This window comes from Dothidotthia symphoricarpi (assembly GCF_010015815.1).
Source record: "Dothidotthia symphoricarpi CBS 119687 unplaced genomic scaffold P153scaffold_8, whole genome shotgun sequence".
Taxonomy (NCBI): Eukaryota; Fungi; Ascomycota; class Dothideomycetes; order Pleosporales; family Dothidotthiaceae; genus Dothidotthia; species Dothidotthia symphoricarpi.
This window is the reverse complement of record NW_022985015.1, coordinates 225,139-240,886: the sequence shown is the minus strand read 5'-3', so window position 1 is coordinate 240,886 and position 15,748 is coordinate 225,139. Positions and strand designations below refer to the sequence as shown.

Below are 15,748 nucleotides of genomic sequence, written 5' to 3'. Positions count from 1 at the left end.
GAATCCTATCCAATCAGCAAGAAGTAGATAAGCAAGACATGTGTAACTCCGCGATAAGATAAGGTCAAGTACTTCCGATTACTAGGGCGAGATTACGCAGCCCAGCCCTCGGGATGTAGTCTCTCGTGCCAAGGGTTCCTCTCCGTCTTCGAGCGTGACAGTTAATGCCATGTTCATTGTTTTTCACGCGACTCGGTGGATGATATGTTGAGCACTATGTCTGTTTCTATCTTGTCTCCTGGCGCAGAAACGGAGTCGTCCTTCCAGCCTTTTCAATGTTCTATTTGCCATGCGCGCTTCACCCGACACGAGAACCTCAAGCGACATACTGCACTCCACTCACGCTCTCACAAGGACACCTCACTCTTTTGTGACATCTGCCATGCTACCTTCTCGCGTCCTGATCTGCGACTGCGACACCTAAAGAGGAAGCATCCAGAGATTGAGGACCTTCGGCCTAAAAAGCGGCGCGCAACCAGAGACGTCAATAGCAAGCGGAGTCAGGAAGCAATATCATCTTTGAACTCACCAGGCAGAAGCCGGCATGGCTCGTATACTCAGTATTCAGGTGATGAAGACAAACGCGACAAGACCAGACCTTTACCGCCGACAACACAGCAGCATAATCGTCATAGTATTTGCGGTACCCAGCACTTGCCCCATCGAAACATAGAAAGCACCAGATTTGCAGAACGCGCATCTCTGAGAGACGAACAAGACTCAATCCCCGCTTTGCTAGACCCCATAACGCAACACGCCTTGTCGAGCGGGTCAACAAGCACCAAACAAAACTCGCAACCTTCGACTCATCTGGATCTGAGTTCGATGCTGCTACAATCACTCTTCGATTCAAACAATGGCTTCAATAACCATTCTTCCCTGACTACAACGCCACCTGCTTCGTTCAATGCAGCATTGACTGGTTTCGACTTCGACCAATGGAGCCCCGACAGATTGCTATCCATAGACTTGCCCCAGGCCCGAGACAACTGGTTGCCTTCCACTGCCCAGGTCACACAGGGTTGCGGGTTATTCTTCGCTCACTGCTCATCTTTTCTCCCCTTCTTGCATCGAGCAACATTCAGTGTTGAACAAGTTCCAAAGCACCTGCTTCTTAGTTTGCTTTGTCTTGGTTATCAACATGGTGCAAATCCTGGAGATGACTTGGAGAAAGGCTCAGGCGAGAGCTTATCAATACATTGTTTTCATCGAGCACGAGCACTTATTGCCGCGGAGGAAGAAAATCTTGATAGCGAAACTGATGGCCTTTGCATGGTTCAAACGTATCTGTTTCTACAGGTCTTTGCCATGATGTATTCATGCGACAACGACTCAGCATACGGACTGAAGACACATTCAAAGATGATCTCGCTTGCGCGAGGTATCGGATTGATGCAGGACAAGTTAGCCGAGGCACCGGAGACCAAACATCTGGACTCGCTGTGGCAGCAATTCATCCAAGCCGAAACGCGCAAGCGAACAGCCTTTGCCATACACCAGATCGACACGCTTTGGTATCAAATCATGTCTACACCGCGATTGATATCACATCTCGAGGTCAAGCATGAACTACCATGTCCGGAAAACTTCTGGGCGGCATCTTCTTCCAGCGAGTGGGCGTATGGGCAACTGATTGCAAGAAACTCCGGCTCAACGATGCAATACTCGGATGTTGTTCGACGAATGTTGTCATCCCATGGGGATCTCAAGTCTATTCCAGCCTTTGATCCGTACGGATCTATTAACATCACTCAGTTCTTGACCTCGAGTGCACGCGAGATATCTGGATGGTCTACGATGACTGGAATGCTAAGCATGGAGAGACTCGAGCCTATCAGAGCGTCACTCCTGGCACTCGGTGTATTCATTCGTCCCGAACTCCATGTGGCGACGATGAACAATATGGCATTATGTGAAGCTACCTGGGAGGCAGCCATGATCGAGATGCAGATGTGGTCCCCATCACATACCGGTGGCATCGTCGCAAGCAGTGTCGATGCAGCATTAGACCAGTTAACACACTTTTCTCCCTCGTGCGAGTTCTTGTGTGAATCAAATATTGCGAACTCGGTCCAACCCCATGTGGATTGGTTCTTACGCTATCTGGATACGACTACGCGACCGGATTTTGAGGCCCCATGGATCACGATATACGCTTGGAGAGCCGTTATGATTGCATGGCAGCTCTTTTGCAGCGGTATCGCAGGAGCATTGCAAGTCGTTGGTGTGGAGGATGGTGATAAGGAGGAAGCCTTGAGATGGGCACGGAAGGTATTCCAACGCAGAGAACGCTGGAAGCTTGGTAAGACAGTTCTTTCGTGTTTAGATACTCTAGATAGGTAGAAACCAACTTAGGTAACACTAGTAAGAACCACTACGGTGGCCTCCTTGCCTGCTGAGTACAAGATATCAGTCGCTTGTATATAAGTAACTTGTAGGGACGTTCACCAACTGGTCGGAACTATTGTGGTCAAGAATGCTACAAGAAAAGGGATTAATACAGGAAGTCGAGAGAAACGTATACCCAATGAGGACTAGGGGAATTTCATAACTGTGAAGTTGTGATTCAGCTTATATATTCTATTTATAAAGTTCGCTCTACAACACCTCGGCTGCAACGTACAATTGTCTGACAGTGTCCACTATGAAGAAGCGGCCTAGGGCATGCGTAGCACTATTGTCGAATCTGAGAACGACCAGATTCATCGAAGCTGACAGGTCTATAATGAGTACCAGTAATATTATAGAATGTTAACTTATGTACGTTCCATTGGACAAATTAATTAGACCGATTTCACAACCATCTTCTAACGGCTCTTGGCCTGGTGTCTATTCGTATAACTGCATTGTTGATGGTCGCCATGGGTATCATTCAGCTCAGCGAATCAAGACATTATCATATTGATGTTCAACACAGCAACTTACATCTCTCCGACGATTGGCATTTTCAACAAACTTGACTCGACTTGAACACATATCATATCAAGCCGTCTCAAGGTAGTCAGGAACTTTGGACTATCAGTCTCGAAATGTGCGATCGATGCCTTAGCGAGCTGCAATGTCCCCTGACCAACAGCTGCTCGCCGTGCTACTTGGGAGCTAGAAACGCCCAAACTGAGAGTTGCAATCGTTCCAGGCCTCTCAACATGAGGTCCGCGAGAGCCGAGTAAGTAGATCACTGCCCACGATCTTCAACAAGGCCCTCGCCAACATTGTGAGGCTTGGGAAGACACTGCACAGCCTATTAAAGCTTTTACGAGCATCTTTGTGATCACGGCCCACCTGTGTAGCGGATCATATCCACCCCACCGCTCATGTTCTGTCTTTCTTCCTTGAGGTCGTGATGTCGCACATGAGGGGCCCTGCCATAGCCAGATTTCGCTATCTATCAAAATGCTATGGACTCTTTCACCGTGACCTTAGGGCTGCTGACTCTTCTCTTTGGACAATGAATTTTCACAGACGCAATAAGTGGAGGCTCAAAATGATATATGTATGCACGAGCTCGGCATTTGTAAATTGTTATAGTATAAATGGGTAATGATATACTGTCCTCCTCTACGCTTCTCGCATCGCTGACAGCTACCTTGTACATCATCTGCAGATAATTGCTTAACGGGCTATCAGTCTACCAGGACTACCTTTTTGCTTTTCTTCTGCCTTTTTCACAACCCAAAAGATTTTCTCCCAATGGAACGTGTGGTAGCTCATCGGAATACACTTGCCTGAACTCAATGTACTATTCGAAACACAACGATTACATGGGGTTCACCGAGCACTTTGTCAACAACAATACGCACATTCAACTCCCCTCACGCTATATCGTCTTGCATAGCCGCCACCTTAACTGCATCGCCCGTCTCCACGATTGCTCACTGCGATCTGTACTTTGAAAAATATGTGTGCATTAAAGCCTATGGGGTAATTGCAGTACCTCTCGTCGTTACCATCACTTCTTTGGTCAAGACTGTAGTTGTTCAGTTCTCAGCTTGCAACGTATATCGACAATAGTCAAGATCTTTGCTTCCTCGCGAAATGCCGAGCTAGGTACGGCCAGTATGGCTCAGCATCGTCCTGACCCTCGATATTTTCATGTTCGAGGGTATCAACAGCAGAAGCAGCTCCTTTGGACAAAAGTCCATATCCTCTCCAGAATCATCTGCAGTCTCGACCTTGATCTCGTCAACCTCAATTCCGTCTAGGTGGATCACATCTAGCCTAACGGTATTTTCCTTTGCAAGTTCAAGTGCCTTGATATTCATGGCTCTCCAGCACTTCGATTGTCAGAACACCAACACCTCATATGACGTTGAGCTCAGTGTTCTTCAAGTCTTCGAGCCGATCCTCAAGTTCTGCCGCAACATGCACTTACTTCGCTGTCACCGAATCTGGCACTCCAGACGAAAATAGCAAAGTTCTCAGGATTATACAACTCCTGTAATTGGTAATTTGGAGTTTTCTTGCTGTGACCTTCAAGACTGTTGGGAATAATCACGTTGATCAAGCTAACAACGTCTAGGAAAGTCATTGTCACGGGTATTTCTATCTAAGCTCCTGTTGGCCTACCTTTAGTAAACCTCTAGGCTAAGAGTGCAAGGCCCTTAAAGCTTAGTAAAAAGTACTAATAAAACTCTATAGTCTTTATTCTAAGTATTAAACTAATTTCTTTAATAACACCTGGTTATCTTAAATTTCAAATGCCTAATTACAGTGTGCTTATATTAATAAGAAATCTAAAAAAGCAATATATAATAGTATATTATTTTATTGTTTTTAAGAAATAAATCTTAAAACACCTTCTTACTGTATTAGAGATATAACTAAGAAGTAATAGCTAATATACAAGTCTTTCTTATTTTAATATATATTATTTTTAATAGATAATAAAAAGATTAATTTTAAAGAAATAGAGTACCTTTATTTTTTATTCTTAGTACTTTAGAAGTAAAAAAAAAAATTTATTTCTGGTATTTCTTTATTATGTATACCTTTAAGTTTTTTAATAGCTTTTGAATTTAAAGCCAAAAGTTAAGTATTACTTCTATATAAGTTACAGGAGCTTTGTTCTACTACTTAATAGTAACTTATCTCTAAAACAATATAATTAATATATAATCTTATTATTATATTTTTAAATTAGTATTTTAATTATTTCTTAGTTTTTATTACTTATACTAACTATAGTAGCTAAAGTTTAATTACGTTTTTACCCTCTACTTTCTATTACTATTGCTGTTGCTATTACTATAACTATTACTATTACTTCTACATTGAAATTAGCTAGCTTTATCCTTATTTTATATTTATTATACAAGATAGCTCTATAGTAAGGTATTACACCTCTTAGATTACTACTTTAAATCTTTTTTCCTAAGTAGTATACCTAAGATCTAGAAATGCTTACTTAAAGTAACTTTTATTATTAGTTTAAGTAGTATTATTATATTACTTAGTAGTAAACTTATTAAGTTAGAAAAGCTAAGTATTAAAGAAAGCCTTATTACATTTATTAATTTATATAGAAAGAAGATAGACTCTAACTTTATAAAGCTATACTTAAGGTTTCTTATTAAGCTAAAAGTACTATAAGATATTATAATTTACTAAGTAGAAAGTATTACTAATATACTAAGTAATACTTTTAAATTTCTTTTTTTACCTAACTAAGTTATTAGGAATCTTACTAGAGATATAGCAAGTATTATACTAGTACTAGTAATTACTAACTTTAGTCTTTAATTATTAGTTTACTATCTAATACAGTATAGAAACTCCTAGGCTATACTAATAGAATAAAATTAATAGTTAAGTATAACTTGTGTTAAAAAGAAAGGTAAGATAAAATAGATAAATAGATAGAGAAATAAAGTATTTAGATTTTAACTTTTACATTATATAAAATATTTATATACTTACTTATATCTATAAACTATTATTACTTATACCTTTTCTAAAGCTACTATAGCTATATATTTAAAGTTACTAATTAATTAGAAAGTTTTTATAACTTAACTATAGTTTATAATATAATCTAATCCCTAGAGGGCAGGAATTAATATATTACGTTACTATTGTATTTTAGTTGCGTACGCGTTTTGATTACTTATTAGTTCTTTTTTTAAAGTTTAACCTAGTTATAACCCTTTAGTTCCTATTACTATTACTATTACTATTACTATTACTACTACCTTCTAATAAGATTAGCTAACTTTGTCCTTATTTTATATTAATTTTATAGTCCTGTAGTATAGTTTTATACCTCTTAAACTACTTCTATAAGTCTTTTTTTATAGGTAGTATACCTAGGATCTATAAAAGCTTACTTAAAATACCTTTTATTTTTAGTTTCAACAGTTTTATTATACTATTTAGTAGTAAAGCTATTAAGTTAAAAAAGTTAAGTATTAAAAAAAGTCTATTAGTTTTATAAACTTAAATAAAAAGAAGCTAAACTTTTACTTATAAAGCTATACCTTAAGTTTCTAATTAAGCTTAGGGTACTATAAGATATTTATATTTACTAAGTTAAAGATAATACTATTATATTAAGTAATACCCTTTAATTCTTTTTACTACTTAATTAGGTATTTAGAGATTTTACTAGAGATATCTAAAGTACTATACTAGTACTAATTATTACTTACTTTATTCTTTTAATTATTAGTTTACTATAAGACGTAGCGTAGGAACTTTTAAGCTATACTAATAGAATTATATTATTAGTTAGTTATAATTTAAGTTATAAAGAAAAATAGGATAGATAGATAGATAAATAGATAGATAAAGATTTTAACTCTTAAAGTATAAAGAATATTTATATTTAGGCTTATTTATATAAACTATTCTTACCTATACCCCCTTTAAGGCTACTTTAGTAATATATTTAGAATTACTAGTTAACTAAAAAGTTATTATAACTTAGCTATAGTATATAATATAAACTAGGGTTTATAACCTAAGTAAACTTTAACTAATAGCTGCCTAGGCTCTTAAATATCTATCTGTACTAGTATATTTAGTAGAATATAACTAAAAAACAGTTAATCTACTTATTAATACTATTATTATAGAATTTTACTAATATTTACTGTGTATAAAAGGGCTAGGTATTAGCTTTTATATTAAGTTACTAGACTGTAGTCTTACTATATTACGTCTATCTGCTTATACAACAAGTATAATTACGCTATAACCCTAAAATAATAATATAATCTAAAGTTTATAACTAAACTAAACTTTTACTAATAGCTGCCTTGGCTTTTAAATATATATATGTATTAGTATATATAGTAGCTAGTTATAAAGAAACAATATACTAATTAGCCTTCTATTACCTTTACTATATACTCCTACTAATATTTACTATATAAAAAGAGGCTATATATTAGCTTCTTTACTAAGTTACTATAATAGAATCTTACTATATTATATTTATCTGCTTGTACTATAAGCATAAATACGCTATAAACCTAGAAAAATAGAAAGTTATAAGAGTTGAAAAATATAAACTTTAATAACTAATGAATTTCTAGAGAACGAAGATTAATAGATTATATTACTATTTTGTTTAAGGTAATTATACGCTGTAATTACACAATAGTTCTAATTTAGTTTAATTTTAACGTAGCTATTAGATTTTTAACTTATTAGCTCTATAGTTGTTATTAATAATACTATTGTTACTATTACTATTACCTTTAATCTAGAAGTTACTCTCTATACTAATAGTAGATTATACAAGCTCTATAACGATCTAGTTACTTTTACTAATCTAATTTTTTAGTTATAGAACTTTAATCTATATAAAGATACTTAGTATAGATTTTTACTAAAGTTAGACAAGTGTTATTATTCTATTGCGTGTTAAGCACGTTAAGTAAAGAAGGCTATATATTCAAGAAAGCCTATTTTAATTAAATAACCTTTATAAAGATAAACTAAAATCTTACTTTCTAATAATTTACTTTATATAGTTCTTTAATTTTAATATACTTCTTATTTACTAGATTTAAATACATAAAATATTACCTTTTAGCTAAATAAGTCTCTTTATTTTCCCTTATTATCTAGCTATGTTTTTATAATTCTTACTTTAGTTATCTAGATACACATAATAGTTTAAGAAATTATATCTTATTATTTTATGTTTATCGTATTACATTCCTTATAGTATAAGTAGATAGACCTAATATAATAAGAACCTAATATATTAAGTTAGTATAGAAGTTATTTTCTAGCCTTTTATTTATTATTTATAAATTGTAAAAGTATATAATTATAGTAATAGAGAGCTTTGAAGTATTTTATTATTAATTACTAACTACTTATTATACTAATATAGATATATAATTAAGAGCTTAGGTTGTAATTAATATTTAATTAAGTATTAGATACAGTACTATAGTTTAAAAAAGAAAAAACACTTAATTTAACTAGTATAAATAAATTTAATACTATAGTCTCTTTAAAAAGAGCAAAGGTTATAGTAGATAGAATTAATAACCTTATATATTAATATCCTTTATATATTAAAAGCTAGAACTTTTATTAATATATATTATCTTTCTTTAAAACTTTATTTATATCTAACAACTAATATTACCTTATTAGTAGATCCTAATAGTTTCTATACTACGTATTATAATAACCTAATAAGTAAAAGATCTACAAAGGTAGTTAGTAGTACTAGTATAGTACTCTAGATATCTTTAGTAAGATTTTAAAGAACCTATTAAAGTATAAAAGAAAAGAAAAGGTAGTACTTAACTTTATAATACTGCTTTCTAATAAATAGATATATATATCTTATAGTACCTTATACTTAATAAGAACTTTATATTATAGCTTTATTATTTTAGGTTTATAGCGTATTTATACTTATAGTACAGGCAGATAGATATAATATACTAAGAATTTAATATAGTAACTTAGTATAGAAGCTAAATCCTGGCCCCTTTTTATATAGTAAATATTAGTAGAAGTATCTAGTAAAGGTAATAAAGAGCTAATTAGCTATTTCTCAATAGCTAGCTGCTTAATATACTAATATAGATATATATAAAAGAGCCTAAGCAGCTATTAGTTTAAGTTTAGTTTAGTTACAAACTTTGTATTATATTATAAACTATAGATAAGTTATTAAAACCTTTACTAATTTACTAGTAATTCTATATATATAACTAAAGCAGCTTTAGTAGGGGTATAGGTAATAATAGTTTATATAGATAAGCTAGTATAAAAATATTCTTTATACCTTAAAAGATTTTATTAATCTATTTTATCTTTTTTTATAACTATAATTATAGCTAACTTAAAATATATCCCTATTAGCGCAGCCTAGGTATTTCTATACTATATTTTATAGTAAGCTAATAAGTAAGGAATTAAAGCAAGTAATTACTAGTACTAATATAGTACTCTAGATATCTTTAGTATAATTTCTAAGAACATAGTTAAGTAGTTAAGAAAAATAAAAGGTAATATTTAGTATAATAGTAATACCTTTTACTTTATAAATAAAGATATTTTATAGTACCTTAAGCTTAAGAAAAACTTAAGGTATAACTTTATAAAGTTAAAGTTTAGTTTATTTTTAGATAAGTTTATAAAACTAATTAGTCTTTTTTTAATACTTAGTTATATTAACTTAATAAGATTATTACTAAGTAGTATAATAATACTACTTTAACCTAATTAAAAAGCTACTTTAAGTAAGCTTTTATAGATTCTAGGTATACTACCTAAAAAAAAGAATTATAGTCGTAATCTAAGAGGAGTAATACCTTACTGTAAAAATACTTAATATAAAATAAGAATAAAGCTAAAAGTAGTGGTAATAGTAGCACTAACAGTAATAGTAATAGCAATAGTAATAGAAAGCAGAGGGCTAATAAAATAGAAAGTTTATAAATAGGTTAAACTTTAGCTACTGTATTTAGTATTAATAATAAAGGCTAATTAATAATTAAATGTGTATATAAAAACACAATAGTAACGTAATACATTAATCTCTGTCCTTTAGGAATTATATCTTTAAGAAGTTACACTTTAGCTTTTTCTTATATAAGTTTATAAAATTAATAAAGTAATATTTAATACTTAGTCTTTTAAACTTTTTAGGCTAACTACTAAAAAGGATTATAATAGTACTTAACTTAAGATAGAGAGTTATCTTAGGTAAGTATTAATTGTTTAAAAGTATACTACTTTATATAAATTATAATAGAAGTACTTTAAAACGTAAAAAACCTACTTATAAAACACTATAAGTAAAAAAGAATAAGAATAAAGCTAGTTAAGCTTTGCTAATAATTAGTAGTAATAGAAATAGAAATAGTAATAGATTTAGTATTAGTAATAGATATAGTAATAGTAATAGTAATAGTAATAGTAATAGTAATAGTAATAGTAATAGTAATAGTAATAGTAATAGTAATAGTAATAGTAATAGTAATAGTAATAGGAATAGTAATTATTTAAGCTTTATAGTGTATATATGCTTGTAGTACAGGTAGATAAATATAATACAGTAAGAATCTAATTTAGTAATTTAGTGTAGAAGCTAATACCTAGCCCCTTTTTATAAAGTAAATATTAGTAAGAGTATATAGTAAAGGTAATAAAGAGCTTATATTAATTATTAGTTTACTGCAAGACGCAGCGTAGGAACTCCTAGGCTGCGCTAATAGGATTGTGTTATTAGTTAGGCATAATCTTAGTTGTAAAGAAAGATAAGATAAGATAGATAAGATAGATAGATAGATAGATAAAGATCTTAACTCTTAAGGCGTATAGGATATTTAGGTGCTAGCTTGTCTATATAAACTATTGTTGCCTACACCCCCTCTAAAGCTGCCCTAGTTATATATTTAGGATTACTAGTTAATTAAAGAGTTTTTATAACTTAGCTATAGTTTATAATATAATCTAAGGTTTATAACTAAACTAAACTTTAACTAACAGCTGCCTAGGCTCTTAAATATATATCTACACTAGTATATTAAGTAGCTAGTTATTAAAGAGACGTCTAATTAGCTTTCTGTTACTATTACTGTATACTTTAACTAATATTTACTGTGTAAAAAGGGGCTAGGTAATAGCTTCTATACTAAATTACTATATTAGATTCTTACTGTGTTGCGTCTATCTGCTTGCACTAGAAGCATAAATACGCTTTAACCTAAAATAATAAAGAGCTTATAAGCTATCTCTTAATAACTGGCTGCTTAATATACTAAGATAGACGCGTGTTTAGAAGCCTAAGTAGCTATTAGTTAAAGTTTAGTTAAATTATAAACTCTAGTTTATATTATAAACTAGAGCTAGCTTATCCCTAAAGGATAGGGATTATTGTATTACGTTACTATTGTGTTTTTGTACACGCGTTTTAATTGTTTATTAGTCTTTATTGTTTACACTAACTACAGTAGCTATAGTTTAACCTAGTTATAAGTTATTAGCCCTCTACTTCTTATTGCTATTTCTATTACTATTACTCTTACTACTACTTTCTAACAAGATTAGCTAGCTTTGTCCTTATCTTATATTAATTCTATAGTCCTGTAGTAAGAATTTATACCTTTTAAATTACTTTAATAAGTTTCTATCTCTAAGTAGTAGACCTAAGGTCTATAAAAGCTTACTTAAAAAATTTTTATTCTTAGTTAAAACAGCGTTATTATACTACTTAGTAGTAAGGCTTTTTAGTTAATAAAGCTAAATATTAAAAAAAGTCTTATTAGTCTTATAAACTTATATAAGGAGGAGCTAAACTTTAACCTTATAAAGCTTTACTTTTATTTTAGCCTTTTATCAAGTATAAAGTACTGCTTAATATCTAAATTACTTAGGTAAAATAAATTACTATAATACTAAGTAATTCTCTTTATTTCTTTTTATTACCTAACTAGGTCTTTAGAGATCTTACTAGAGATATTTAGAGTATTATACTAGTAATAGTAATTACTTACCTTAATCCTTTAATAATTAGTTTACTATAAGATATAATATAAGAACTTTTAGGTTGCGCTAATAGGATTATCTTATTAGTTAGGCATAGTCTTAGTTATAAATAAAAATAAGATAAGATAAATAAATAAATAAATAAATAAATAAAGTATTTAGATCTTAACTTTTAAAGTACAAAGGAGATTTTTAAACTAGCTTACTTATATAAACTATTATTACCTATCCCCTATTTAAAGCTGCCTTAGTTATTTATTTAAAATTACTAGTTAATTAAAAAGTTTTTACAACCTAGATATAGTTTATATTATAATCTAGGGTTTATAACTAAACTAAACTTTAACTAATAGCTGCCTAGGCTCTTAAATATATATCTCTACTTATATATTAAGCAGCTAGTTATTAAAGAAATAGTATTTTAATTAGCTCTTTATTACTATTACTATATACTTTAACTAATAATTACTATATTAAAATAGGCTAGGTAATAGCTTCTATACTAAGTTACTAAATTAGATTCTTACTATATTGCGTCTATCTACTTATACTAGAAGTATAAATTCGCTATAAACCTAAAATAATAGCTAGGTTATAAAAACTCTTGAATAAACTAGTAATTCTAAATATATAATTAGCAGCTTTAGAGAGGGTCTAGGTAATAATAGCTTTTATAAGTAAGCTAGTACATAAAGACCCTTTATACCTTAAGGCCTAAATACTTCTAATCTATCTTTTATTCTATCTTTAATCTTATTTTATTTTAACTATAATTATATACTTATAATATAATACTATTTCTAAAGCCTAGACGTTTAAGTGCTGTATTCTATAGTACTCTAGTAAGGTATAGATTACTATATATAATCTTTAATACTATTATAGTACTTTAGATATTTATAGCAAGATTTCTAAAGACCTAATTAGATAGTAAAAGAGAATAAAAAGTATTACTTTATATAATAGTAATATATTTTATATAAAAGATCTAGATATCTAGTAGTACCTTAAAGTTAATTAAAGGCTTAGAGTATAGCTTTATAAAGTTAAAGTTTGTTTCTTTTATATATAAGTCTATAAAGCTGATAGAGCTTTCTTTAATACTTAGCTCTGTTAACTTAATTAGCTTACTACTAAGTAGTATAATAATACTACTCTAACCTTAGATAAGAGCTACTTTAAGTATACTTTTCTAAATTTTAGGTATTATAATTAAAAAATAAGATTAGTAGTAGTAATTAAGTAGGTATAGAACTTCTATATACTATTAGCAGTATAAGGACTAGTAACTATTAGGGCAATAGCAATAGTAATAGTAATAATAGTAATAGTAATAGCAATAGTAATAGAAGGCGGAGGGTTAAAACTAGGTTAAACTTTAGCTAAATAAGAACTAATAAGTAATTAAAACGCGTGCGTAACTAAAACATAATAGTAACGTAACACATAAATCTCTGTTCTCTAGGGATAGTAATAGTAATAGCAATTGTAATAGTAATAGTAATATTAATAATTATAGTAATTGAAATAGTAATAGTAATAGTAATAGTAATAGTAATAGTAATAGTAGATGTAAAAGTAATAGTAATAGTAATATAAAGCAAGGTATTATAACTATATAACTAATAAGAACTTATTATTTTAGGTTTATAGCGTATTTATGCTTGTAGTATAGGTAGATAGACACAACACAGTAAGAATTTAATATAGTAACTTAGTGTAGAAGCTAATACCTAGCCCCTTTTTGTATAGTAAACATTAGTAGGAGTATATAGTAAAGGTAATAGAGAGCTAATTAGTATACTATCTTTTAATAACTAGCTGCTTAATATACTAATATAGATATATATCTAAGAGCCTAAGTAGCTATTAGTTAAAGTTTAGTTTAGTTATAAACCCTAGATTATATTATAAACTATAGCTAGGTTATAAAAACTTTTTAATTAACTAGTAATCCTAAATATATAACTAGGGCAGCTTTAGTAGGGGTGTAAGTAATAACAGTTTATATAAATAAGCTAGTATATAAATATCCTTTACACTTTAGGAGTTAAAACCTTTATCTATCTATCTTATCTTTCTTTATAACTATAATTATAGTTAACTAATAATATAACTCTATTAGCATAGCTTAGGTGTTCCTACGCTGCGTCTTACAGTAAGCTAATAAGTAAAAGATTAAGATAAGTAATTCCTAGTACTAGTATAGTACTCTAGATATCTTTAGTAAGATCTCTAAGGACCTAGTTAGGTAGTAGGAGGAAATAGAGGGTATTACTTAGTATAATAGTAATACCTTCTACCTAAGAAATAAAGATATCTTACAGTACCTTAAGCTTAATAAGAGACTTAAGGTACAGCTTTATAAAGTTAGAGTTTAGCTTCTCCTTATATAAGTCTATAAAACTAATAGGGCTTTCTTTAATACCTAGCTTTTTTAACTTAATAAGCTTACTACTAAGTAGCGTAATAATGCTACTCTAACTAAGGATAAGAGCTACTTTAAGCAAGCTTTTATAGATTCTAGGTATACTACCTAGAAAAAGAGAATTATAGTAGTAATCTAGGAGGTATAATACCTTACTGCAAGGCTGTATAATTAATATAAAATAAGGATAAAGCTAGAAGTAGCAGTAATAGTTACAGCGACAGTAATAGTAATAGCAATAGCAATAGGAAGCAGAGGGTTATAACTAGGTTAAACTTTAGCTGCTGTAGTTAGTGTAAATAATAAAGACTAATAAACAATTAAAACGCGTGCACAACTAATAACTGCAATTAGCTGTGTCGCAATAGCTCTAATTAACGCAAAACGTACAAATACAATAGTAACGTAACACATTAATTCCCGTCCTCTAGGGAATAAGAACTTATAACTAATAAAACAAAATATATAACTTAACCAAAATAGTAATATAATATATTAAAAACTTTTTTTTTAGAAAACAAGAAATAAATATTGTAATCTATACCTTATTAAAGGAGAATGTAATTTTTTCCTTAAAGAATATAGCTTTAGTAATATTATTAATCTTTTAAAGCTTTTACCTTAGTTATAGTAAAATAAGATTAATAATAAATTACAGTATAGTTTAACGGCCTTGTAATATAAAGAATCTTTCTATACTATTATATCTAAAAAAAAGAGTCTTTATTACCTAGATAAAGATTATACAGTAGCCTAAAGTTTATTACTAAGCTAAAATTTAACTAATAGCTACCTAAGCTTTTGGGTATTTACTTTAATTTGTCTAATAAGTAAAATATTACTAGGTAAGATTTAAATTCCTTTTTAATACTACTATTTTATACTCTTACTTAGTTCTCTTATATATAACAAAGCTAGGTATTAGCTTTTATACCAAGTTACGATACTGTAATTTTGTTATATTGCGTCTATCTGCTTATATAAAAAGTATAAATATACTATTACTTTGAACTATTTAATTTTTCGTTAGCCTTAATAATTTAGTAAAATAAAAATCAATAACGTACCTTCTTAAAGTTTAAAAATATTAGGTCTATAGCGTTTTTATTCTTATAGTATAGACAGATAAACGTAATCTTGTAAAAATCTAATATATAAACTTAAAATTAAAGCTAATTCTCAGCTTCTTTGTAAAAAGAAAAAACTATATAAAACTAAAAAGTAAAGGTAAAAGAAAGCTAATTTACTTTCTTTATAGAAGTAATACTAAATTTATTGGTCTAAATTATTATTTAATAGCTTTACTAGCAATAAAAGATTAATCTAGCTTTAGGTTATAAACTATAGCTCTCTAGAAAA

At 30.0% G+C, this 15,748-nt stretch overlaps 1 protein-coding gene across 1 annotated transcript; it reads left to right on the top strand.

Moving 5' to 3' along the window:
- The first annotated feature begins 113 nt into the window (after positions 1-113).
- Positions 114-2,598, top strand: P153DRAFT_313892 (uncharacterized protein). Its single transcript, XM_033664898.1, has one exon. The coding sequence runs from the start codon at positions 205-207 to the stop codon at positions 2,341-2,343; it is 2,139 nt and encodes a 712-aa protein (XP_033524627.1). The 5' UTR covers positions 114-204; the 3' UTR covers positions 2,344-2,598.
- The last annotated feature ends 13,150 nt before the right edge of the window (positions 2,599-15,748 follow it).

What these genes read in the sequence shown, in the direction of transcription:
- P153DRAFT_313892 (XM_033664898.1), top strand. Translation starts at nt 205, where the DNA reads ATGTTGAGCACTATGTCTGTTTCTATCTTGTCTCCTGGCGCAGAAACG.